Consider the following 26,521-nt stretch of genomic DNA (forward strand, 5'->3'; position numbering starts at 1 on the left):
AGCACGCTCCTATAATCCTCTGCGGTGGCGGAAGCGGCCTCTTTTTCTCCCGGGCGGCGCGGCTCAAGATGGCGGTGCAGATCTCCAAGAAGCGAAAGGTGAGCGATGGGGGCTGTTGCGGAGCCGCGTCCGCGGTGAGGGGCGCCGCGGGCGGCGAAATGCTTCCTGGACGGGCCGCTGCAGGCCGAGTGGGGCGGCTGGGGCGGCGCGGCGGGCTGCCGGGGAGGCGAGACGGGCGGATGGACGTGGATGCGGGCCGGTCCCCGGCCGCCGGCGGGGCCTTGCTGGAGCAACATGGCGCCGGGCTGGCGCCCACCGGGCTGCTGGAGCGGATGGATAGGACTCCCGGGGGCGGGGGGCGCTCCGAAGTACAGGGGGCTTCTGTGAGGAAGAAGGCCGCCTTCCTCGGAAGGTGCCGAGCAGCCGCAGCCGGATCAGGGCAGGGCCCATCCTGGCCAGCGCTTCCTTGCCTGCCTCCTGCACGCCTGCGTGTAGCCTGAAAGCCAGTGGTGCTCTGACCGCTAGGCGAGCTGGCTGCATTTTATGTCCATGTTGCTGGGAACGAGCGGAAAGAGTGCCAATGCATGCACAGAGGCGCTCTTGCATGGCCACTTGGGGGCTCTCCGGGCAGCTGTGCGGCCTGAACTTTGGCTGGCGTCGAAGGGGCCGCGCTCACGTTGCCTCTCTCCCCCACCCCTGACTTGCCGCGTCGTTATGGCGAAGGGCAACTCAGAGGCTTACCCGTGTGTGGTTTGAGGGTCTCAGGGCAGTCTCTGGAGATGGGACTGTGCATTACAGGGCTTTGTAAAGAAGGATTGCACGAGTCCACAGAGGGGGAAAGTTCTGGCTGGCTTCGTGCACCCTCCAGTACGTGTGGACCGGTTACTGGGAGCCCTGGTAGGAGGGGATTCAGCACTCGCATCCTGCTTGTGGTTCCACGTGGGCAGCTGGGTGGCCACTGTGAACAGAATGAGGGACTAAACGGGCCTCGACTGGATCCAGCCCAGGTGTTCTGTGGCCCGGTTCATAAAGGTTCGGGAAAGGGTATTTTTGGGGAGCTGCAAGCATCCTGTGGAGTGAGGGCCGGCAAGTCCTCCCCACTCAGCACCATTTAGATGGCCAGCGAAATAGCTGCCTGTTGGATGCTCTTTGGTGTGGCAGGAGTGAACTTCACACCTTCCATGCACAGTAAAAAGCACAAGATCTCAGTTTGAAGGTTGTTTCTCTTTTTAAATAAGTAAGGGATTGCTTTGCTTAATAAGGAAAAAGAATAGGGAAAAGGATTTCTTGTCTCTTCTGAGGCTGTGTGGCTTGAAATGCTCTGGCATTTGGTTAAGGGGTTTCCAGGGCTTGTGCCAGAAACAAGAATGCTTAGGGGTCGCATTTCTCACCTTTGCAGAAGCAAGGGATGCACATGCCAGAGGACCTGTTTATACGATTCCTGGGGGTGTGTGGGGAGAAGAAAGGGGGAGGATCCTATGTTTTTGCAAGGAAAAATTTTATATTTTTTGTAGGTTGCAAGTATGGAAGTTTTGCATGGATTAATAGTAGCAAGAATTTTTTTCCAGGGATTAGGGTCATCTGCTTGGAACCTTTGTGCTTACTGTCTGGGTCGAGGTTAGACTGGGCAGGTATATGGGGAGACTTGGTGCTCTCTTGCCTTGAGAATGAAGAGGAAGTTGCATCCTCAGCAATCCATTGGTTGGATTGGGTTCCTCTTCCTTGTTTGTGTACGATTGCAGGTTTTCTCTCCCCCCCCCCCTTTTTTTGTGATAGCAAGAAGTAGGTGTTTTTGGATGCCCTGGGCAAACATGTATATGCCCAGAGAGGTCACTAGCTTGCCTACACATACCTATTTTAGCTGCTTGTGCTACATATATATATTTTAAATGCATGTTTGATCTTTATCTGCCGATTTACTTGGATTTCTAGCTGTCCAGGTGAGAAGTTCTTCTCAAACCTTCCTGGTGGTCATTTGCAGGGAGGTCCCTGCAATAGATAAATTTGTTGCTGTTTGAGGTGAACTTTCTGGTCTCCAGATTTTGAAACTGCCAGGAGCAAGCAGGTCCTCAGAGCACTTCCTAAACAATTGGCTTTTAGCTTCACCCGAACAAATAGGATTTCTGTGTTCCTGCACAAAAACGGAGGGAGGCCTGTCCACGGCACAGATGCTTTTTTCTTTTCTGTGCAGCAGGTCAGATAGGGAAATAGGTACTGAAGTGGAAAAGTGTGTTGCCTGTGTGCGGAGGCTTTGCAACTGTGTGGAAGAGCTGCTGGCTGACCCCTTGTGAAGGGACGGTGTCGGGGTGGAACGTCACAGAGCTTTGGCCCAGACTTCCTGCCTTGCAGTGTAAAGTTTATTCCTTGGATCAGCTGGGACTGGCACAGCAGGCGGGAGCTTGTTTATTTTGCTTGGTTTTTCAGACTTGGTTCTGTGAGCCGAGGGCTTTCCTGGGTTAAATTTCCAGCTTCTAATGAGTTGATTTTGCCTTTTTAGTTTGTGGCGGACGGTATCTTCAAAGCAGAACTGAATGAATTTCTGACTCGGGAGCTGGCTGAAGATGGCTACTCTGGGGTGGAGGTCCGAGTTACCCCAACCAGGACAGAAATCATAATCCTTGCAACCAGGTAACTCGCCTGTCTGCTGAGTGGTGGGTGTGCAGCCCCAGCTCAGTTCAGGATTTATTCCACCGTGCATACAAGGATCATGTGAAGAGGAAGCAGTGTCCCTTTGGGCTCCAGCACAACTTTTGAATCTTGAGTGGGAAGATTGGAAGGGGGCAGCTTCAGGTGCTGGCTGAATGTGGTGAGAATCCTCTCTGGATAAGGGGACCCTCCTTAATCAGGACCATTTGAAATGCATCCAGGTTGAACACATGCTGAGCCCTCCTTGCTCATGCGGCTTAGCAGATGGAGACCCTGAGGTGCATGCTAACCTCGCATGAGTTCTTTGAATGTGTGGAGAGTGGCTTCTGAAGGGGATTCCTGTTGGCGAAAATACGGGGACTCCACAGACTGGTGGCACACCAACTTAGGGTGGCTTGACTTGAGATCAAGAGTCACTGAAGTCAGCACTCTGCTGTGGATGTGAACAGACTGTAGGGTGCCGAGAGGTGCTTACATCTTGTGTGTGTGCAGTGCCACTTCCCGAGTGCTTCTTGAGTTGTCACAGCCCCCGCTGATCCAGTCAGAAGTGCTGTAGTGCTCCCTAGTCCAACAACAAAATGCCCCTTCTCTTGCTTTTTCTGGGTTCCTTTCTCTAGCACCAAAAAAAGCTGCTTCTGCACATGATAAGGGACTCTGTAGTTCTCCCCCTCCAAATGATTTCAGTGATGGCAAGATGCAATCTATACTACTAGGAATAAAATGCATGACCAACAACCCTTACAGAAATGCCCAGTATCTTATCTTTGCTCTTCCTTGCAGAACTCAGAATGTTCTGGGTGAGAAAGGACGCCGTATTCGGGAGCTGACAGCTGTTGTCCAGAAGCGCTTTGGGTTTCCCGAAGGAAGCGTTGAGGTAGCAGTTGCTTCAGTTTCCACTTCTTGTATTCAGGTTCCCTTCAGTGATGATCCGATGACGAGTCAGAAGCGGACACCTCCCTGCTCAGAGTAGACAGCTCGGAGCCACGTTCTGTGGCACTGCGCTTACTGCTTTGGCAAAGGTGTCCTGTTCTTTGGATGATCTAGAGGCATTTGTCTGAGAAGGGACAGCCAAGATTTGTCACAGATTTGTACGGATGAAAGTTACCAATAGTAAAGTCATGTCTTTTTTCTAGGGATCCCGGAATGTGGATCTAAACCAGCCCACAAACATATTCTAGGTTTTTTCTTCTCTGCCCGCACACTCTTGCTTATGTTAGTAATTTGTAGTGTGAGGAAAATGGCACGAATGAAATGAGTAGGGTCTTTGAATGTGGGCTAGCACAGAGTTGATTAGCTGGGCCTTGGTTCCCCTCTGAGTAGGGGGACATGACACAGAAGGCAGAGGTTCCTGGCCTCTTACCTGGTGCAGGAGAGCTAGTGCTGCGCAGTCATGAATATAAGCCCAGTCTCGGTGTACCAAGCCTGACTGATTTCTTCTGTTAGATTCCCAGTCCTCTTGCCCCTGGTGCTGGGCATGTCTGGAAGGATGCTTTTCCCAGGTGTAGGCCAAACAGGCTGGGTCCCCTGCCTGGCCATGCCACCAGCACTTGCCCATACTGGGAAGTGTATGGATGGTGGATCTCCAGGTTGGCTTCCCAGTTTGGCCCCTCTGGCTTAAAAAGCACCTTCGTGAGACTGTCTGAAGCACGGCCTAAGCAGGCCCTTCGCTGGAAAACAGCACGTGTGTGGGATGTCTTAACTCAGCCTGTGGAATAGAGGACAGCCCTCGAGTCCTTAGGCGGCTTGCCAGAGGACCCTCACGGTGGTGAATCCTCTGGAGGTACGTAAGTATTTTTAGTGGGTTTGTGAGAAGGAGCCAGTCAGCACTCTGAGCTCATTGCCATCCCGGCATGTGCTGAGGACAGAGACAGACGCGGCTTTCTCTTCCAGCTCTATGCCGAGAAGGTGGCCACGAGGGGCTTGTGTGCAATTGCCCAGGCGGAGTCCCTTCGTTACAAGCTCCTGGGAGGGCTTGCCGTGCGTAGGTAAGTCTGACTCGCACCCTGCACAGAAGGTGGGGAGCCCCTCGTACTGGGCAGATGAGGGCTCGGGGTGGTGCATGGCTGAGTTAAGTGGTGGTGCAGGGGCTAGCAACGCAAGCTCCCTGCGCGGATTATTATGACGAACATGTACGCTGAAGGGGTAGGGGCGGGGCCCTAAGGGGCGTGGGGTGGTGGAATGGGGGCATTCGGTGGCCTTCCTCGGCCTACAGGTGCAGGACTGTGCTTTCCAAGACTGGCTGTAGGATGTCTCAGAAAAGCTTTCTTAGCAAGTTGGGTACAGAGAACTTTAGGCAGTAGCCCAGAAGGCCCAAGAAAAGCCAACAGCAAAGAGTTGTGGCCCAGACAACTTAGCTGCCTAGAGCTCATCATTTAAAGCTTACACAGGCGGAGGGGAAGCGGAGTAGGAGATGGTGCTGGCTTTGAAAGTACACGTAGCCCCCAGGTTATGGACCAGTTCTGTTCCTGCGCATGTCCTCGAGTCAGATTTGTGTGGAATTCGGATCACATGAGTAAGCCAGATATTTTAGTGTATGAATATGTTTTACTTGTCTGCGCATGTGAAACACTTAAACACTTTCATATTCACTAAAGCATCTTAAACACAAAACAGCATTGCAATAATGGCACTTGGGGGAAAGAGACAAGCTGTTTGTGTATGTCTAGGTATGCAGTTTTGTAAAGGACAAAAGAAACAGCTCTCAAAACAGTCTTGAGCATTCTTGGGGTAACATTGGGCCTCACATGAACTGTTGATGGCGGAGACGGACCTGGTGTAGGAGACCCGGGGCCTGATGGTACTGCTAGAGAAGGGGGTGGATACCACTGGAGGCTACGGTTTGGGCACCGCAGAATGAAAAACCTTGAATATTGTATCTTTAGGGAACGACATGGCCACTCATGACGTGTTGTGTAGTTCCATAGAGGAGTCATGGCGTTTCCGGAGAGATGCTCATATTCAAAAAGGGTTTGTGGCAGTCCATGCATTCATAAGCACAGGTTGTTCATAACTTAGATGTTTGTACCCTGGGGACTCCCTGTACCACCGGTCCTGGTTTTTATGGCCATTCAGTAGCACAGCTCTCTTGACCCAAAACTCACTTGTTTGAAACAATTTTTACGCTCCTTTGTGATTCTGCTCTCCCCACACTTTCTCAGTGGCGGAAATCCCTTCAGTGATGATACGATGACGAGTCAGAAGCGGACACCTCCCTGCTCGGCGTGGGCGGCTCAGAGCCACGTTCTGTGGCACTGTGTGCGCTGCCCCGGCAAAGGTGTCCTGTGCATTGGATGATCAAGAGGCATTTGTCTGAGAAGGGCGCGTTGCGGTGTGCGAAGGGGTGGGAGCCCAGCCAACGCCGAGGCCTCCCTCCTTATGCTGAAATAACCCCAAGTGGTCACTTAGGGCCAGCATGGAGTTCTGGGTGGAGTGCCAGCCTGGCAGTCGGGAGCCTGGCGGTTCAGCAGCAGAGTTTGATAACTTTGGGCCAGTCTCTGGCTCTCTTCTAAGCACCTCGCAGGGCTGTCCAGAGGCTGACATGGAGAAGAGGCTGCCTGGGCTCCGTGCGGGACAAGAGCCAGGGTACTGTCGAAAGTGCTTGGCCGGGGCCGCCTGTGCAGCTCACCCGTGCGCCTTCCTTGCTTCCTAGGGCGTGTTACGGCGTCCTCCGCTTCATCATGGAGAGCGGAGCCAAAGGGTGCGAGGTGGTCGTGTCCGGAAAGCTCCGTGGCCAGAGAGCCAAGTCCATGAAATTTGTGGATGGCCTGATGATCCACAGCGGGGACCCCGTCAACTACTACGTTGACACGGCCGTGCGCCATGTGCTCCTCAGGCAGGGTGAGTGTGGCGGCCGCGTGCAAGCAGCTGCGCCTGTGCCGGAGGGAGAGCGCTTCTGGCTCTTTTGCACTGCCTGGTCTCCTCACCCGGCTGGTGCAGGCAAAACGCCAAAGCAGAGCTTGGCTTCGTCACCCCGCTGGGGAACCGCAGCTCTGGCGGACCAGTCGGGCCTGCCTGAGGTCCCAGAGCAGTTCCCCAAGGCTCTGCTGAAGGGGCTGATCCTTCGGCACTCCTAGCGTTTTGGATGCCCCTTCCCCCTCCTGAAAGTTTGACGTCTTCCTCCTAAGCCTGGAAAAGTGAGTGGCTGGAACAGCTTTATGCTAAAGATGCTGGTAATTTGGCTGCACCCCACTAGAATGTGGCCCCCAGAGCTTCCCCTGAAGCAGCCCTTGGGGTTCCCCCCTTGCCCTCTTTCCTTTCCTTCTGTTGAGGCTAAACCATGGTTTGCTGGTTTATCCAAACGACCAAGCATGGCTTGCACTGCCTGCCTTGCTAACAAGGAAGGCTCGGAACCCAATTCCTGATCAGTAGCTTAAAGGCAAACTATGTTTTTGCCATTTTTGATCTTATCTGCAACACAATGGTAATAACTGCAGACAAGTAAAAAAGCAAAACTGTTAAAGGGGGTGTACGTGTGAAATGTAACTAATATCAGTAACAGTAATCATTAGCATATCCCTTAATAAGGGGGGATACAAGGAGGAGAGAAAAGGGATTAGCCTTTCCATTTCAAATGCTGAGCTGCATTGATCTAAGCAGTCCCTGTGTCTGAACAGGCATCCAAGCGCCTTTAGTGGTTCCAGAAGATGCAGTCGATGTGAGCCAAGCAGGCAGACATTCAGTCCACCGAGTGGCGGGTCTTTTTCCTTCCAAGTGTGAAATGCAAGAGTGTGCCAGCTTCCCCCCTCCATTCGTGAATGCTAACTGGCAGGGGCACACAGTCAGGATGCCTGTACATCCGTCCCGATTGTGGATCTTTCCGGAGCCGCGACTTCCAGCCAAAAGAAGCTCCTGCAGCCCTGCTCACTCCCGGGGCCTCAGTTGAGGGTTTGCCTGCCTTGCATTGTCCGCACGTGGCAAAGCCGGCCGGCTCTTCTTCCCCAGCTCGGGGGTGAGCAGCACCGGCAGAAGTGCCGTCTGTAGTTCCTGGCTTGGATGAAAGGGGGAACGGAGGCTCACCAGGAGCTGGGAAGCCCATAGAGCGACCAGAGCACCAGGCTGGTAGCACCGGGAAGCGAACGGCCTCCCTTGGAGGAGGCGCTCGTGGGCACGCGGCCCGCGCGTTGGGAGCGCTGTGTGCAGCCGCAGACGCAAATGGCTGCCAAAAGCAGAGGCGTGTTGCGCCGTCCACTTCTCTCTTTAAAGCTGCCCCGCGACTTGACCCCGCTGTCTCGCTCCCTCAGGTGTGCTGGGCATTAAAGTGAAGATCATGCTGCCGTGGGACCCAAGCGGGAAGATAGGCCCCAAGAAGCCCCTGCCTGATCACGTCAGCATCGTGGAGCCAAAGGAGGAGATCCTGCCCACCACCCCCATCTCTGAGCAGAAGGGCACGAAGCCGGAGCAGCCCCCCATGCCGCAGCCCGTGCCCACGGCGTAAGGGTAAGCGGCTTCGCTTTCGCCCTCACAGTTGCCGGGAAAGGGCCTTTGGGGTGACCTGGATCGCCCTTCCCTAACCCCAGGCGGTTGGGACAGGTGGTAGGTGGAAGGTGTGAGGAAGGCTGTCCTGGACGAGTTACGAGAGCTCGATGCTCGCGGGTGGTCTCGGTCCTGAAAGCCGGTCGCTTTTCCACTGCCTGCGTATTCGAGACTGTCCACCAAAAAACCAAAAGGACGTCCGGAGAGACCCATTTTCAGTCCTGAGGTCGCCTGCTTACTCAACGTGGCTTTTTAATTTCATTGCAGGTTTACGGAGGTCTAGGATGAAGAGTTTATTGTAAAAAAAAAATTCTCTTAATAAAATCAGAAAATACAACATGGCGCTGGCTGGTTCCGTTTGCTACCTGCTCACATTAGTCTGGGGCTGTTCCAGGCCCACGTCCCCACTGCACCGCTGTCCCCCGTGCATACCTGTTCAGCCCCCTCCCCAGATTATATTAAAATCTGATCGTGATCATCTCGGACAGCCGGTGCCGTTGAGTCCCAGCAGGGTGCGTAGCTGGATCCACAGACCGTTTTATGGGTATGACGTGCGGAGCCAAGTGCTCCTTTAGGGTCAACTTGCTGTCCTAGAAGAGCCCATTTCAGGACGGACACTTGCCCCTTCCCTGTCCTTTTTAGCCTGCCGGTGCCTTTATGGTGCTGAAGTCGCCTTTGATATTGTCGTCCTGGAATAATCCCAGCGAACGGGTGGTCACATACTGGCTGTCCACCAGCACCGTTTGGCTTACCAATTTATCTGTTTGCGGACCTCCTCAGCCTTAATTGAAGCCCTTTAAAGGGAAAGTTGTGGCAGCTGCGCCAACTGTACCGGAGCAGTTAGGGACCATCTGTGAGCCCTCGAGATGCCAGCCATAATCCCTGTAAAAACCCACTTAGGTTGGCTCGTAAGTGGGACCCACAACAGAAGTTTATAGCGTTGCACATGGCAGTGTGTGACAATGTCGTATTTAAATGGAAGGGGTAGGAGTGAGGCGATCGGAGGCAGCCCTTCGTGGTTCTGGTCCCCTGGATTCTTCAGATTTGGTACTCATGCAGCCTAATTTTATTAACAATTATTTATAATTTATTGGGAGCCAGGCTTGTTCCAAGGTGAGGTCCTGCCCACTCGTGCCTGCTTTATTTGCACTTGAAAGAGCACTTACAAGCTGCCATTTAAAAGAACATTTTAAAGCTCAGACCCCACCTGGGTACCTCGCTTCCTGGGCAAGCGCCTTTTTCCAGGCTTCCCAGTCTGCCCTTTGGGAGATCATTCTGCAACCCGCCAGGCTCACCATAGAAGCCATTTTGTGAGAGCGTTGGTGCCGTTCTTCCAAATTTCTCCGCATGTCCAGAAATCCAAAGCACCACTTTTGTGCTCTGATCTATGTGGGTGAGGCTTGGCAGGTTCTGTGCAGTCCTTCCAGGCTGCTGTTCTGTGGCAGAGCTCATGGGGGGGTGGCGGGGGGGGGTTGTGGCACTCTCTGAAAAGGCTCTCTGCATTTGAGCACGGAGGAGAGGCAGCCTTGTGGACTGTGTAACCCTGGCCCGGCTGCCCTGAAACCGCTGACCCATGGACCTCCAAGGGAACGTGGCGCCTGTCTGCAAGGGTTCTTCTTGCCAAGGGGGGGCAGTTCTGCATCACGTGATGGGCATGATGTCCGCGCGCCTTCCAAATCTGCTCTGCCAGTGCTTGATGAGCAATACCAATCCAGTGAAAAATATTTTATTGCAAAAATTGTACAACAAAAGTTTGGTGTGGCAATAGAAAATAAGGCATTGAACACGTAGCACCCACATCATCCACCACCAATCATTCCTAAGCTCACACAGTCTGCCTTGCATGGCTCTCTCCCCCCCCCCCGCCCCCCCCACCGGGATTGCCCTCCGATGTGGAGTAGCACCAGGGCCATACGCCTTTTCTTGCTTGGGTGTCTCCTGCACACGGCACATTCTTCGTCATGACGTGCGGCTCCCAAAATGCCACTTCTGTGCTCACTTTCCCAGTCTCTGCTTTCCCTGATCCTTCATCCCAGCCTTCTCTGAAGCGCCCTTGCAGTGCAGCCAGAGCTACCCAGCGCAGCAGTGGGGAAGGTTCAGCATCCAGGAATGTTGGCCACAAATTGCGGTTGCGCACATGTGCGTGGCAGACATTGGATTTTGGCACTGAGTGGTAAACAACTAATGCTTAAATGTGCTTCACTGTCAACTTTGAAATATCACTGACTCAAGTGTTACAACCATGTTGGTTCACACCGCAGCCCTGCCCGTCCTGGACACACGGGGAGCAGAGAAGACAGTGGCAGTGATAAAAATTTTCTCTGAATTCATCCGGTCATCCTTTAAAGTTGGCCAAGCTGGCACTTTCAAGAGCAGACTTCCCCAACCGTGTGCCTTCCAGACACATTTGTGCCACAACACCCAGAATTCCCACTCAATGGCTCTGCTGGAAGGGAATTCTGGGAAGGCTGTTCTAGAGCAAAGGTGCTAGTGACCTGTCTCAAACAAATGTGGAAGGGCAATTACTTTGAATGGCCTCAACTCATCTCTGGATATACTTTCATCAGCAGCGGGGTTGAGAGAGAAATACTCAGTTACTCCGTTCAGCTCGGGCACCCTCACTGCCCCCCAACGCACCCCAGAAATGCTGGCACTGAACTTAGCAGCTCATTCGCCAAATGATGGGTATTGCAGCTGAATACACCTGGGGCAGGTTGTCCTAGAGAAATCCTGTGAAGGAAAAAAGCACCATTTTTGAAGCTATTCTATTTGATCATGACTGGCCCACTTTTGCCTTGCTTGTGCAGAGAAGTTCTTAGTGAGTCGAAAGGTCAAGGTAAGACCACGAGCACTTCTGAGCCTTCCTGTCTTTGCAAGTGGATGTATTCAGGGCTTTGTGATTTCCACTGATCCCAAGGAACCCCCATTGTCCCCGGAAAGTTCTGGCGATGCCTAGAGAAGCAGGAGGCAGCGCTGGAAGGTCTCTGCCACCAAATGTGAATGCCTATGTGAAAAAGCAAAGCTTAGGCGGGCTATTTTCAGGCATTTGTGGAACACCCCACGGGGCCATGGGCATTTGGGCAGAATAGCAGCTTCTGCTAGGTTTGTTCTCCACCTGTTGGACTGTCTGGGGCTTCCTGGCCGCTTTCCAGACCAAGCTGGTCCTGGGAAGCCCCGCTGAAGTTCAAGACAGCACCCCAACCTCCAGCGGGCGGCTGGACGGCTCCCTCACACTACCTGCGGCTGCCAGAACTGCCCAGACTGCCCTCTAGCTGGAAAGATTCCCTTTTGAGGATGAAGGATGCTCTCCTGGGGAGGGGAGGGCAAGATGCTTTATCTTGCACCTGCTCCAGACCCATTTTTTCGCCCTCCAACACCACCGCCTTCCAGCTAGCAAAAATCACTACAGTTGATGGGGGATAGAAGCTGGGCTCCCCCACCCCAGCTGCTTCAGGGCATTGGAATGGCTCGAATGGCTGGACTGCAACTCTCATTGTCCACCACACTGGCTGTGCCTCCTGGGGCTGATGGGAACTGTAATGCCACAGGCAGAAGACTATGGGTCCCCCACCTGGTATGAGCAAGGGAACCGGGAGAAGTTTGCACATAGGAAATATCAAGACTAGTTCAGCCCAGTGCTCTGGTCCCACAAGCCACCTCGCCTTGCAAGAGGAGGCCGAGGCTTCAGGTAGCACGGCTGATTGACGCGGTTGTAACCGCACTCCCCTCTCCTCACAGGCCACGAGGCGGCACTCCAGCCTGGCACAGGGTTTCCCTAGGCCCGTGACTTCACTCCAGGGCTTCCCCTTCCCCACCTGAACGCTGCCGCCCCGACAAAGCCCTTTTCACCAGTGCCACTTTCCTTCTAAGCGCCACACTCCCTCCTCTGGTACTCAGGTAGCTCTTTCATCCTGCTGCACGTGGATGTAAATAAAAACAGGACGAATCCACACACTGGAAGTTTGGTTTTTTAAGGGCCCATGCGCAGATCAGAAAAGAACCTGAGAGGAAACGGGTCTTTGCACAGCTCTGGACTGCAATGCATGACAGGAACCATCTAAGGACCTCTTCCAGGTACCCCCTGCAAGGCAGGCCCTGAGGGCCCTATCAAGGAAGCGGGCCTTCTTGGTGATTGCCCCCAATTAAGGAGAATCAGCCTAACAAGGGCCCCCTGGCCCCAGCATGGGCCACGTCTTTGGCACCAAGTAACGGCCCATCTGCTTTTCTCAGGCGTTCAGCCGCAAAGGATAAGGTTTTAAGTGTGTCCTGAATTTTTCAGCTCCTTTAAAACTGCATTGAGATGTCTTTGGGGTATGGTCAAATGTATATATGAATGCCTTATATGGATCTTTTATAGGTTTTAATTTTAGGAAACTGCCCAGAGAGCTTTGGCTACTGGACAGTATGGAAATTTAATAAATGAAACCGACTTTTGCTACTGAATATGTTAGCCTTGTTACAGAGGCATCTGGAAGGCGATTCATCCCGCCTGCACTAAAGCCAGGTGGAGCTGCTCTCAGAACATGGAGCTGACTTGAGTGCAGGCACTGCCAAAACGGTTTCTCTCTCATGCTTCTTGAACAGAGAAGCCGGTTCTTTTTTCCATGATGCTTGTCTTGTAACTTTCAGTTTATCTCTAAAAATGGGTACATGGTTGAGGTAAAATATATCAGCTCTTCTAAGACTGAACGGATTTTTGAAAATGAATCCACTTTTCTTCTTCCAAATGCAATGTAGGTTTCATAGGTGAGAAATCACCAGATCAGAGAGCTAATATTCCACCCCATGCCCAAAATTACTTGTTCACAGCTAACAAATGCACATCCAGATCTCATCCATCACCCAGTGATCTGTGAATGGAGGTTTATACACCTTCTCCACACTCAGAGCAGATAGTGAAGAATTAAGCAGAATCTCCTATTTTATAACCAATCTTTAGGCTCTTTGATCTCAGAGCACAATCCGAGGTATGTTTAGACAGAAAAAGATGGTAAGAAGAGGGTTCTGTCCACACAGTGTTGAACCAACTGCCATCACAAAGCCCACAAGCAGGCTGTGTGGCACAACCCTCCTGCCCATGTTCCACAGCAACCGGTGTGCATAAGCACACTGCCTCCAAGAGCGCAAGACACACGCAGCCAGCCAGATTAGCAGTCATGGATAACCACCTGCTCCGTGAATTTGTCCGATTCCCTTTTAAAGTCACTGGTAGCCATCACTCCATTTTGTGGTGACAAATTTCATGTTGTGTAAAGTCCTTTTTTTCTGTCTTGAACTCCCCCTGCAAGCAGCTTCATGCTGCCCGAGACTCAGGCGACTTCTGTCTAAGCACACGCCAAATTGCAGCCGCAAGTTAACTGCTGTGACACAAAGAAAGGCATCTTGCGAAGGACGGTGAGGAGAGGAATAAGGAAAGGGGCCTTTGGAAGTAGCAGGTGGAGCCGTTCGGGAGAATTACCCCCCCCCACCCCCCTCGGTTATGACCTCGGGCATTCATGCAATCTCCTGCAGTCTTACTCAGGAGAAAGTCTGTAAAACTCAGTGGCTTGAGAGCACCAGTTCATAAGACATATGCCATCATACCCCCCATTTTTAAAAACCCCCCAAAGACAACACAACACTGCGCACACGAGCTACAACTCGTCACGCATCTTGTCTCCTTTGGGCCTAACTAGTCTGCCAATGAAGAGGATGGAATTGGTCTTGTTGTCCTTGATGAGGAAAATGAACGGATGGTCGGCATAGAACAGCTTCGGGTTCCGCATCTCCTCCCGGCCATAGATGTCCCCATCGAAGGGGTTCCCCTCGGTGTCCCACTCGAGGGCCGCCGCATGGAAGACGCTGGCGAGGTACAGATCCTTTTTGCCCGAGATCTTAGACAGGTCAGCCTTGGTTTTGTCGACGGCCTCCGTCAAACCGAGGTCGGCCAAGTGTTTCTGGAAACGGACACACTGGGAGGTTAGGAATATTTGCTCTTTCACAGGTCTCTTACCTACAACTTTTGTCATCCAGCATCTGCCGAAGTGTTTCTGTTTCCTATGACACTGTGCAAAAGTTTAGCACTCTCTTTTAAGATAAACTCAAACTGGGTTACAGCAAGCTGCATAAAGTTACGTAACTTCCAGTTTTTAAAAGAGGCACTTCAAAGGACTGATACCAAGTTCGGAGGATAAAACCAAGAGTGAGATAAACAATTCAGCAGAAAATCAAGTAGAAAAGGCTAAAAGCGCTTAGAAATAAAGAGATCTCAACAGTTTGCGGGGTGCCGAGAAGAAGGTCTAATTGGGGAGGTAATTATTCCCATGCAAAGGGTACAACCCTTCGGCATCCTTGCCACTGCGCTGGCCCCAAAGGTGCAGTCACAGATGCAAGTTCAGAAAAGCCGCTTCAGGTCAAAGCTGGGATGCTGACCCAGAGTGTATCCGTATTTCGGGACTGATGGAAGTCCATCTTTGGGGCTGAGAGGGTGCAGAGTTCCCTTCTGTCTTCCAAGAATCCCGGCAGCCTCCTCCTCACGAGGAGGGGAAAACATTTCAGGGCAAGAGGGACATGGGCCATTCTGAGTTCCACATTCCTCCTACCCTTCGTCAGATGCCCATAATCCTACAATTTCAGAGGGTTATGGGCACCCACATCGGATGCTGGTCCAAAGCTGAAAATGCCGTGCCACCTGGCTGGGAGGGAGACCCATTCAACTCCATGGAACTCATTTCTGAATACACAGTTACAGGATCATGCTTGTCGCTTGGCTGCAGAGCCAAAGGGGGGGCTATCCCCACCGACATCACATCACAGGACCCATGTGGTCCAATCCAGCCTCAGACACGTTCTCCACCCCTTTCCCTGCAGCAAGAGGGTGGGGGCTGAAAGGGGAAAGAGATCAGCCAAGGCTCTTCCCCTGGGGGGCGCTGGGCCCCCGCAAGGACAAAGCAAGCCTGGCGTGCCGCTATATACTCACATGGAGGTTGTGGCTGACTTCCAGGCTGACCTTGGGCAGGGAGATGGCCACTGCCCTTGTTTTCAGCTTGCCCAGCCAGGTCTTCAGTTGCTCCCGGGTCAGCAGCTTTTCCAGCCGCTCCAGCGGCTCGACATGATTGGGCATGATGAAGATCATGCTGGAAAACTTGTGAGCCAGCGGCATCTCCACGATCTGCAGCTTCTCCTCCTCGTCATTGTAGTACTTGTACAACCCTTGAGAAGCCGACAGAACCCCGTCAGTCAGGGAGGATGCCGGGAAATAGCAGGAGCATCGCGACTGCTATTTATTTATTAAGCTTTTACTGCTGAGCAAAAAGCTCTCAGCACGGTGTAAGAGTTCTCAGACGATGTCAGGACTGCTAGCTGCACGCGGGTTTTATCTGTGGTTTCGGTTCTACGCAAGTGAGGCGATATTGTGCTTGCCCAAACTCCCTCCATCCACGTGCAGGAGGGCGAGGGCAGGCAGCCTCCTGCCAGAGAAGGCCCGAGGAGGGAAGCTGAGCCGTGCCCAAGGGTGTGTTTCAGCCCCACCGACTGCAGTGGGATTTGTGCAGGTCGCAGTTGCCCTGAGACTCAGTTGCGTGTCCGGCTGGGCAGGGCAGGGTGGGGTGTTCAGAGAATCCACTGCATCCCTTTGGCCTCTGCCACGTTTGGAAACCAGCACTGGGTGTCCTGGCCTATCACTTCTGAGAATGGTCCCCCAGCTTGAATGCTCAGGAAGTGGCCCATTTATTTCTGGCAACATGTTTCTAGCCCTTAAGCTTCTAGCCCCCGGAGCAGGCAAACGGGAAACTGCCACCGTTCCTGCTGGTCTCTCAACCCCGGCTGCTGCCCATCCCGGCTTTGCATCTTCAGTGTGCCAATTTTTCTGCCCCTCTGATAAAATAAATCACTAGGAATAAGCAAAAGCAGGCAAGGCTGCCCAGCTTTTACCATCTAGAATGGTTGTAAACTTTTCATTTTTTCTGGAGCACAATGTGAAACACCCTGTTGCAGAATATTCTTGCTTCTTAAAAGGCAGAATATAAAGTCCCCTTAAAAAGGAGCGATTTACGATTAACTGGAAGAGCAAAGGAGGATACTGGGAATGAAAAAGGCAGGTGTTCTCGGCACGTGTTCCAGGGCCAGAGGGACTCTTTGGACAAGGAGGGAGTGGCGTGGGAAATGAGGTGCGTGGACAGAGACTGCAGAGGAGGAAAGCTTAGCTCAAGGCCACTGATTCCAGGTGTTTGGCCCGACCCTGGGAACTGACAGGGCTTGGAAGTGCCAGCAGGGGACCTGGGAGTGGAGCCGGAGTCGTCTGGCTTGATCCCGTGGCGTGGCATTAAGAGAGAAGGGCTGGCCAACCCGAGGCCGGCATAGAGTTCGGAAGCACGCAGAGGTGGCCCCAGGAGGGTTCTAGGAAATACTTTTCCGTTTGGGTTTAATGAGCCACTCTGCATGCTCGAAAATTCTTTGCTGGCCTGTTGCCAAATGTACACCAGCAATTAAGAGCTTTGACCAAAGGCCAGTCTGTTGATTTTAAAGGGGTGGGGGCTGGCTCCCGACAGATGTGTCAGGCAAAGGAGGGCAGCCGCTGGAAGGCAGAACCGAGTCTTTCGGGAGCAGTTCTGCTTTCTCGCTTTGCCTGGGGCCTCATCTAGGCCAGGGGAGGAACACCGAGGGGCTGGATCCCGCTCCAGTCTTCCTCAAGAGGAGAGCCACTGAGAGCAGTGAGAGTTAAAGCCAGTCCTGGCGAGCTGGATTCCAGCAGCTCTCCTCGAAGGAGGACAGCAGTTTTACCCACCCCAAGCAAGTCTCTCAGCTGGTTTCTCGGCAACTCAAGTGTCTGGGGGCACACGGTCGCTTCCCGGGAGGTGAGCCAACTCCTGCCCACCTGGGAGCCTGGCGATTCACCCAAGGGTGGAGTCGGCTGCAGCACCTGCCCGCTTACCTGTGCGATGCATCATCTGAATGCCAACCGTGTAGGAGCGGCTCACCATGAAGCCGCGATTGTCCACCATTTTGTGATGGAACCTCTCGTCCCAGTGGGCTGCAAAAGCAAAGGGAAGCGATGAAGGAAACGGAGTTGCTAGCAGGAAGGTGAGCGAGTGTTTGGGGGGGTTCTTGCCATCGTGCACCTCTGCTCTATTCCCACTAGACTCCCCGCAACCCTAAGATTTGCCACAAGGCAATCAATCGCCAGGGGCTAAACACCCCCCCCCCCCGCCCCTGCTCCAAGCCATGTCTCCCCAGCAGATATTTGAAGAAGCCACCAGCCTGTGTCCCCTGGCCGTCCTTCTCATCCCTGTGATGTTGCAAGGGGGCAGGTGGCTTGGACACAAGCGGAAGGCTCTGGTCGTGCCGGGACGGAGCAAGAGGCCCTCGCTGAAGAGAGGTGCGTGGGTGGCTGCTGGGTGTTGAGGACACAAGAAGGGTGGCGCTAACGGGAGGCCGCTGGGAGGGGTCCAGCCGGCTGCGGGAAGGAACCGGGAGCGGGACACAGGCGGCAGGGTCCCTGCTCTGCATGCAGCAAGCCCCAGGTTCACCGTCCAGCGTCTCCCAGTTGGTACTGGGTGAGACCGAGCAGGGCTTGGCTTCACACCAGGGCGAGCTCCTGGTGCACTCCAGCTGGTTGGACTACAAGTCCCATACGATGCCAGCCAGCGTGAGCAACGGCCAAGGACGGCAGGAGCTGCAGCCCAGAAGACCTGCCCGCCTTCACCGCGTTTGACCCTTTGAGGCCGAGCTGTCCTTCAGCACTGGCTTCACAGGAGAGGAGAACTTCAGATGCTTCGCCCAGCCCTGGCCCGCTTGGGATCCTAATCTGGCTCTTCTGGGTTCCTCTGTCTGACACCCCCTTTCCCAAGCAGCCACTCTTCAGCTCATTTCCCGACTTTCTGTGGTTTTCTTCCCCAGCCTGACATTAAAAATGCTTGTCCTAAGGCTTACATATGGGCAGCAGAAGCTTGGAGTTACTCCCCGCTGGCAGTCCGGCCCCATCCCCTTGGCCCCGCGCACCACTGGAAGTCCCCTTCACCCCGCCCAGAGCGCTTCGGAGAAGTGAACTGTGCCCCTGGGACTGAAAGCGGTCCCACACGTCCAGCCTGAGCCGCACCCCCTTCCACTTACGCTTGAAGAACATGGCGTTGACGATCAGGGCCCCGTCCGTCTTCTCCACATCCTTGGTGACCTCCGGCAGCTTCCCGTCGGTGGTCTGGGTGGCCCACTCGTTGATGGACTTCAGGGCGCTCCGCTTGTCCCGGAAGTTGATCTTGGAGTGCTCGTAATTGTAGTGCTTCTTGCTGCTCTTCACGAAGTCGTCGGTGAAGCTGATGGAGCTGGGGCCGTAGAGGCGGTTGCCGATCTTCCAGGTGACGTTGCGGGCCGTGGCGTTGCTCACCTCGCTGAGCAGCTCCGAGAGGCCGCTGTGGACGTAGTCGTCGTTCAGCTTGTCGGCGCTGAGCAGGGCCTTGGCCTGGGAGGCGGTGGAGGCCTTGCCCCCGAGCGTCACCAGCCCCAGGGAGGAGGCGACCACCACCGGCGAGACCAGGATGTTCTCCATGCTCTTGTCCTTGGCCATCACGTGGTAGAGGTTGAAGGCCAGCGTGGCGCTGCGGTCCGCCAGGGCGGTCGCCCTGTCGCTCAGCTTCTTGTGCTCGGCCGCGGGGCCCTTCCCGGCCGCCTTCTTGTCCTCGGGAGGCACCGCGGCGACCAACGCGCCGAGCGCGAGGAGCCTGGCCCACCACATGGCTTCCACGGGAACCGGGACCAACCTGAGCCTGCGAGGAAGCACACGGCCCGTCAGCAAGGCGGGGGCGTCCATGAACCAGGCCCACCTCCCGCGCCCGTTCCCTTCCGGACAGGCCGGGCGGCACCTCCCACGGGCCCGGCCAGCATGGGGCTGGGGGGGAACGCGCTGGGAAGGCTGTCCCACGTGCTAACGCAGAGAGGCACCGCCGGGGCTGGCGCCAAGGGTGGGCATGGCCAGGCCCCCGCCAAGGACCCGTGGCCTAGCAGGGGACGGGGGTGCGGGGAGGCCCCGGCCCGCTTGACCCCTGGCTCTGCCTGCCCAGAAAGCAAGGGGGAGCCGGGATGAGGAGGCAGCCGAGGAGTGCAGCAGCTGGTGGCCATAGCTGGGTGGGGGGGATCTACGGGGGGGTGCCCACCAAGGGTCTTGCCACGGCCTTCCAAAGTCTGGTGCCCACCTGCAGGGCCAAGAGCATGATGCCTTTATGCCACCCTGCACACCCAGGCACCTGGCATCAGAAAGGATCTCTTACGGATGCCGAAAAAGTCCACAACGGGGCACACGTCCCCATCAAGACTTTTCTGTTGGGAAAAAAGCTAGTCAGGGGGAGAAGAACAGGGCACGTTAAAGGTTTACAGTGTGGCTGAAGAACACGTTTCTCATTCACTCTTTGGTGGGATTCTGTGGCACCCAGGGATGCTCACTGGGAGTGAATGCCAGGCTAAGTTTTGCCCAGGTGCAGCTAGTTTAATCGGTGGAACTCACGGCCTCAGGATGGGAAGAGGAGCACTGGAAAACACGCCTTTAAAAGGGGATTAGAGAAATTCATGGGGAGCAACCTGCCATCAGCCCCTGGCTTGCAGCTAATTGTCCCTCCTTCTCCCCCTCCCCACCATAAACCTCATGAGAAGAGATAAGAGGAGTGGGGGAAAGCTGGAGGGTCCCACCGTTGCTCGACAGAAATTCTAACTTGTGCTCTTTCAGAGATGCATCCGATTTCAATAATTTTTGCGGTATTGCAGAGGGCAATTTCAAGCAAATCTCTAGCAAAGTGGGGCTTTATCCAGAGGAGCAGGTTGGGACTTCCTTGCACGACCACAGAGAGGCGCTCTTGCACCCCAGGGAGTTTGGATAGGCAGCCCAGTCTTCTCCAAGACTTTTGGTGCAATGAAGCCATCACAATCTTTCCACCCTGGATTAAAAATGTGATGGCGGGCTGCTAACCCCGGAGCAGGGACTCCCATCAGTGAGGCGACAGGCAGCCTCGTCTGTGGGTGTCATGTCTCTGCATCAGCAGCAACTGAATGCTCCAAAGAGTCCTATGTGCCACTTTCCAGGGCGCTTGGGGACCGAGGGCACGCCTTGCAAGCGGAAGATTGCAAGATAGTTGAGAGCCGCCCCGAGGCTTCATTGCGATGGGGGCGGCATAAAAATGTTTTAAATAAATAAATAAGATCGTCCTGGCAGTCCTTGCAGAAACACTGCCTGTTGAAGGAGACCTCACTGAGCTGATGGACAAAGAGTCTGAACCAATAGATAAAGTACCCTTCTTACGTTCCACGTGATGTTGGGTGGAAGGCAGACTGGGAGGACAGAGCAGAGACTCAAACGGGGCAGCAGACACCCTCTTTCTGTCCAATTCATTTATATACCGCCCAGTAGCTAAGGCTCAGGGGCACCCGGAGGTTCTCGTGCTACATCCATCTGGGAATTACCAACTTTGCATGCTGAAGGGGAGGGGAGCTGTTTTACTAGCAGAAAGCCAAAATCTGTCCAAGGAGAATTGCAAAATGAATTTTAAGGGAATTCCTGGGACAGCGAGGGGGGAATGGCCAGAGCATTCCATGCTCCTTGTCTTGCAGCTCGGGGGGGGGGGGGGGAGGAAGCTGTTCTGAGCAAAATGAAATAGCCACCGCCAATAACTGCTATGCATTCAAGAACTACTATTTAATATTTTGCTTATAGTGTCCTATGGCTTGCAACCAGTTTTAGTCCACCTAAGTGCAGACCCGCAGCAATGGTGGCGTCAATATTATTTCAGTGGGTCTACTCTTAAGTAAGACAAACACTGGATACACCCTGGTATCACACAGCACTACTTGGAGGCGACGCACTGGAACTAAAGCACCGGCTGCCAACAGCGGGGAGCGCGCCTCTTTGCAACCTGGGCAGGAGGAAGCAGCGAGCGGAAAGGGCCGAGGGCATTCGAGGGCAGCCCTCGCGAGCCCTCCGCTCCCTACAGAAATGAACCCCTGGAAAGAGTCATTGCTAGACACTTTGCCCATCTCAGCTCAAAATCAATCACAAAGTGAGTTGCCACCCTGCAGGAGGAAGGGAGCTGTGGAATTACAAGCACCGCTCTAAATAATACCGTCAGGATCTGTCCGTACAAAACCCTTGGCGCTTGTTTTCAATGTGCATTTTTCCGCCATGAGTCTATCTGGGTGGTTGCCAAGCTCCCGACAGCCGGCATTTGGGGGCAACGCGCCAAGGGTGGGACCTAAGCGAAGTTCCATGCATGCAGCGGAAGGAGCCGGGGACGGGAATCGCGCAGGGGGAGGGGGGAGCCAGCTCCCAAAATTTCCTTCCGGAAGAGCCGCTCTGCCACGTAGGCAGACTCACCGTGGAAAAGCCCCTCCACAATCACATTCTCAAAAGGGCAGCACTTCCACAGCGGAGGTGAATGATAGTTTCATGTCACATCAACCGCTGAGCCTTTTGCAATGGTGAGAACAGGGAGGGAAAGGTAACATTAAAAAGCAAGGGGTGTGAAGTTAGAAGTCTATTCCCAAAGCAAAGTTTCCAAGATTCATGCAGGAGTTGTGGCCTACAGGTCCTATCATCCCTCACCACTGGCTATGCTGGCTCAGGCTGATGGGAGCTGTGGGCCATACACATGGAAGGTTGCAAGCGGACCTCCAAATTCCATTCCATGGTCTGCAGCCAGGAAGTTTCCTTCGGCTCGGAGCTGATGGCGTGCAAAGTTGACAGAAGCATAATCATTTACCAGGGATGCTACCAATGGGACACATTTCTGCACTGGGGGAACAGAAGGATATAATCAGCCAGGATTTCGAGGCTGCAATACGGAGAAATATCTGTCTTAACAGCACCACAGCCAAGAAGAGGGAAGATCCTCTGTATTCTATCCTGCCTCAGTTCCCTTAAAGCAGTTAAGAAAATGCCACGGCTCCCCAAGCTGCGAATTGGCACCAAGTATCTACAGAAAGGTGCTGGACAGGGGGTGCGGGTCGCCGGCGTGGCTGCAGCGGGAGGCCAAAAGCCCTGCGGCTTAAGCCTTGAGGCAGACGTCGGCTCGCCTCCTCCAAGCTGCCGTCCTTCAAATGCACTGGACCGTGTGGTCTGACCGGCACGGCCAAGGAAGGGCATCGGGCTGCAGAAGGCAGAGTCAAATTACGCAACGGGGTAGGACGTCCCGCATACAACACAGCAACTGTGAGAAGCGCATGAGGAGGTGGGTGACGTCCCTTGGCTGGGCATAGCAGCTGCGAGCCAGAAGGAATGACGGCACTGGAGAGCCGGGCTGGTGGGAAGTGCTGGACCGGGGGCCCGGAGGTCCAGCTTCTAGTCCCCAGGCAGCCCTGGGTGACTGTGGGCACTCGCAGACGTTCATCTGACCTGCCTCGCGGGATAAAATGGAGCACGCAAGCTTCCTCACAGAAGGAAAAAAAGAACGACAATCGCAGGGAGAGCTGTGAATGACGCGAGTCAGTGGATGAGGGCCAGAATTCGGAAACAAACGCAAGGGGAAGGCCTCTACCACCAAGCCCTGCTCCCGATGTTCCAGGGGACACCTGGCTGGCCGCGGAGATGGGCCTTTTCTGCTCCAACGGAGCACACACCCCGTACGTTCTCTGGGACGCGCTGGGGCAGAAAGGCCGGGGCAGAAAGGCACTGGGCATCTCTTCAAAATTTAGGCCCTTCCCCACGGCTCAGGCTGTTTCAGAGCAACACAGTCTCCCCCAGAAATTGTTTCTGACCCATCTGGAATGTGTGATGTGGCAAACAGAGTGGCTTTTTTTTGCTAAAGATACCTGGAAACTTTCTCTTAGTGTGGTCAACGTTTGTCATTTTCATTCTGAAAGAAAACAGATAAATAAGGTAGTTCCCTCAAGGTCCTGCGTGAGTTGTTTTCAGAACAGAAAAGCAGCACGTCTACAATTATACTGACCGAGGTGGAGGGTGAGAATTGTAGGGGCCAGCCAGATGGGCCATTGGGGTTTACAGATGCTCTTTAACTGAGGAGAGCAACTCTCTAGACCTCATTGTTCTGGAACCGGAGAGAGCCAATCAGAGGCAAACACGATAGCACCTCTGAAATTTTCAAGCTGCAAACAGGAATGGACACTCGCCGTCCAATTACTGCAGCCGCTTCACACTGTTTTGCATAGCCACACCCACTCCCATCTAGCACAACGTGGAAAGTGGGTGGAGCCAAAGCACTACATGGCTGGGGTCAGCCATGGAGGGGCGGGGCTACCGCTTAGCAGTAGAGGCCTGCTTTCAATGCGGAATATCTCAGGTTTAGTCCCGGGTTTGGGGTCATGTATTTGGAAGAACAAATGCTTCTACCATTGCTAGAATGGCCTCTTTTTAACCCAACTCGACAGTGCTTTGGGGATGCAAACTGTTAAATTTGGGGTCACCAGTCCTGGGATCTCATTTCAACGGCAAATTTTTAATTCGCCCTTTAGAAAACCAGCTACCATTTTTTACTCATTAAATATGAGCACAAATGAAGCTGTGCACAATCATTCTTTTAAGTATGAACATGCGGACAGTGCCTGTTTTCCCTCCAAGACATCCTCAGTCTGTGGGCGGTTAAAATGCTTCCACAAAGCTTTCTCCAAATGAATGGGCAGAGCAGAAAATGCATAAATCAACCTGGAGTGGCTCAGAGCATCAGAAACCCAACTCTGTGGTCCTTCCTCGCTCTGCAGGCAGCTGCCGTATCATTAGACTGCACAATTAGCTTCCCCGACATGCCACGTAAGCAGCGCCTGCCACGGAAGACCTTGGATCAAAAAGGCCTTCTATGCCAGAAAAAGATGCTCTTTTCTGTATGACGCCTCAAGGCAAAACCAAGGATGGCCACCCTCTCTAGAAAATATTCATGGAGGAAACCTGAGCTTTTATGCCATTTGCAAAAACGGGAAAGGAGATGGAGGACGTAGGAAGCGATTCAGAATCTACAAGGCCAGATTTAAGCTAAATTAACCACATCCTAATTTCCCTTTTCATTCTGATCTTGCATAATACACTGCTGAGGCTTTCCCCATTTTTTCTTCCCAGTCATGAGGGCTAGAAACCTGCATCCTTTTAAACATCTTTTGTATGTCTGTACTACACTTCAGACTATACCCTGTGGCCCTGCAATGCACATGCCCGTGGCATTTCTTCGGCTACCAAGTTCTGATACTCAAAGCACAAAAATGGAATTGCTGGTTTACCAGAGAGAAATTGCGAAGGTACGAAGGCTGCCACAAGGCAGCTCTTTGCTCATTTCACACAAGCGCAAAGACGCCCCTTTTCTCCAAAGCAGCCTATCTCTGACTTCCCTTTGCAAGGCTCCCTTTTCAAACTTTTCTCCTTATCAGCAGAACCCTGGGCTCCCATGGCAAGCAGGGAGCAAGGCCAGGCTGCAAGACTGAACTCATACCAGAGATATCTCACGTCAACCTGGCGGAGGGACATGTTCAAATGCGGGAGAGCAGCCCTCAACCCCCATGGCAACTGAGTTGGCGTACACTGTTCCTAGCACATTTCGAGAGCAATGTTTTGGCAAAAGATGAACAGCTGCAACACGGGGGACACAAGACTGGTACAACATACTTGAGAGAGAAAAGCAGAACGAATGAACCAGACTTTCTCCCCCTCATTCTCTAACACACATTTTGCCTTATTTTTAAAGCCCGGCCTTTCCGAGCACAGCCTAGACTGCCTCACCCACTCAGAAAAGCAAGGGGCATTGGTACGTGCCATCGAATTATCTCCAATTAATAGCGACCCCGTGAACGGAAGCTGCCCAGAAGGCCCTGTTCACAACAGGCCTGCTCAGTCCTTGTCTACCTGAGGAAGTGGCTTCCTTCGCAGGGTCCACCCACCTCTTGGTTGGCCTTCCTTTCCATCCTCTGCCTTTACCCATCCAAGAAATCTAAGGGCGAGTTGCACAGAATTCTTTGGCTGTGAAGGGCCAACCGCATCTTTTGCTCACTAGGACTAACTCCCAAGTCTAGACATGACTGGCATCTAAGGACACAATGTTCAGACAGAAAGAAGGTCCTACATCTCCCGACAGCCCAAGGGTTGTGCCCCAAGGTGCATGCATTTCTCCCGGGGGTGGGGTGGGGGGTCCCAAAGGCACTGAGCCTTTGCATTGTGCTGCAAGGGCACCAACCCAATGACACCCCCAAACTTTTTTTATATCATCGCTTCCAAAATTGCATTAAAACAGGATCTCTGCCTCCCACATGCACCCTTCCAATATTGGATCCAACACGGATCTAATCAGCAGGTCTGCAAAATTCTTCTGCGCCTCTCCATCCTGAACCAAAGGTCAAGTACACCAATTCCTCGAGCAGCTGCCACAGGCCTGAAGCCAGGAGGGGGCTAGAGAAGCTGCCCCCCGCCTGATTTTCTCCAATACTTTAACATCTCTTTAATGCTGGCTTTCAAAGGCCTGCAAACCGGAGGAACTGCTCCCCCCCCCCTTTTCTGGTGTCCCTGCCAAAACTCTTATGCTGGCTAAGAGTTTTGTGCTGGTGCTCCTGAAAGGGAACCTCGCTTGGCTCCAGTGGTTTTTCCATACTGTCAGAGGCAGGAAGGACGAGGACGGATCCAGTTACATCCCGCTGGCAAAGCCTTGTCCGAGGGCTCAGGAATAGATCTGGCCTTCCTGGTGCACGGGAGAAGCCGCACAGGGAGCCCGGACGGAGGTGCACAAAATGATTCCCGGAGTGGAGAGCGGGGTGGGAGCCCTTTTGCCCCCCGTCTTAATTGCAGCCCGCAAGGGGGGCATCCAGGGGGCTGACGCGCGGGAGATCCAGGGCGGAGCGAAGGAACGGCCGGTTCGCACGGCGCAACGCGCCATCTGGGGAGGCCCGGGTTCCACCCCGGTGGCACCAGGGTGGGTGGCTTTCAAAGCGGGGCGGCCACATGCCTGAGGGAGGCGGCGGCTCTGGATGGCTGCTAGTCCTCAAGAAAGTCTCTCTCAAACCTCCAGGTCTGAAGGCAGCCTGTCTCTGCACCCAGGTTGCTGGGGAGCACGGGCAGGAGGGTGCTGTTGCATGCCGTCCAGTCTGTGCGGTTCCCACAGGGGCCGGCCACGGTGCGGGGCCACATGACGCCCTTCCGAGGGGCCCGGCGAGCCTGGGGGGAACGCGCCCCTCGCGCGGACCTCCTCTCCAGCGGCCCCCGGCGGTCCCGAGGCCCGCTCTGCTCGGCTCTGCAGGCGCGGCGGAGCGGCAGCGCGGCGCAGGGGGCCGGCCCGTCTCGGCGCTGCCTCGGCCCCGCGGCAGCCCGCCCGCCCGCTCGCCCGGCGTCCACCCCGGGGGCCGCGCCGCCCCGAGAGAAAGCGCCCCTGGCCCCCCGCGGCGGTCGGGAAAGAGCCCCCGCGCGCGCAATCAGGACGCAGCCCCGCGCGCGCCCCGCTGCAAAAGCCGCCCCGGGGCGCCG

General features: G+C 54.2%; 2 protein-coding genes and 2 non-coding genes across 8 annotated transcripts in view; 3 read left to right on the forward strand and 1 right to left on the reverse strand.

Moving 5' to 3' along the window:
* On the forward strand, positions 1–8,457 carry RPS3 (ribosomal protein S3). Its single transcript, XM_044450221.1, has 7 exons — positions 1–98; positions 2,498–2,628; positions 3,427–3,520; positions 4,537–4,631; positions 6,296–6,483; positions 7,887–8,082; positions 8,386–8,457. The coding sequence occupies exons 1-6, from the start codon at positions 69–71 to the stop codon at positions 8,078–8,080; spliced, it is 732 nt and encodes a 243-aa protein (XP_044306156.1). The 5' UTR covers positions 1–68; the 3' UTR covers positions 8,081–8,082; positions 8,386–8,457.
* Positions 3,562–3,709, forward strand: LOC123033579. Its single transcript, XR_006416616.1, has one exon. It is a non-coding gene; the product is annotated as a small nucleolar RNA SNORD15 (small nucleolar RNA).
* LOC123033580 lies at positions 5,817–5,964 on the forward strand. Its single transcript, XR_006416617.1, has one exon. It is a non-coding gene; the product is annotated as a small nucleolar RNA SNORD15 (small nucleolar RNA).
* A 3,613-nt stretch (positions 8,458–12,070) lies between the features above and the next one.
* SERPINH1 (serpin family H member 1) overlaps positions 12,071–26,521 on the reverse strand; it is a 14,759-nt gene continuing 308 nt past the window's right edge. The window contains exons 2-7 of one of the 5 annotated variants that reach the window (XM_044450225.1): positions 22,882–22,925; positions 21,743–21,865; positions 18,208–18,857; positions 17,030–17,128; positions 15,077–15,309; positions 12,071–14,054 (exon numbers count right to left, since the gene is read on the reverse strand). In XM_044450225.1, the coding sequence (XP_044306160.1) occupies positions 13,752–14,054; positions 15,077–15,309; positions 17,030–17,128; positions 18,208–18,826 (1,254 nt within the window). In that variant the 5' untranslated portion in view covers positions 18,827–18,857; positions 21,743–21,865; positions 22,882–22,925 and the 3' untranslated portion in view covers positions 12,071–13,751. Of the gene's footprint in view, positions 14,055–15,076; positions 15,310–17,029; positions 17,129–18,207; positions 18,858–19,283; positions 19,292–21,676; positions 21,866–22,881; positions 22,926–26,521 lie in introns of those variants that run through there. The other 4 variants (XM_044450224.1, XM_044450223.1, XM_044450228.1 and 1 more) reach the window with 4 other exon arrangements.

The sequence above is a fragment of the Varanus komodoensis genome, unplaced genomic scaffold (assembly GCF_004798865.1).
Source record: "Varanus komodoensis strain SLA01 unplaced genomic scaffold, ASM479886v1 scaffold63, whole genome shotgun sequence".
Lineage (NCBI taxonomy): Eukaryota > Metazoa > Chordata > Lepidosauria > Squamata > Varanidae > Varanus > Varanus komodoensis.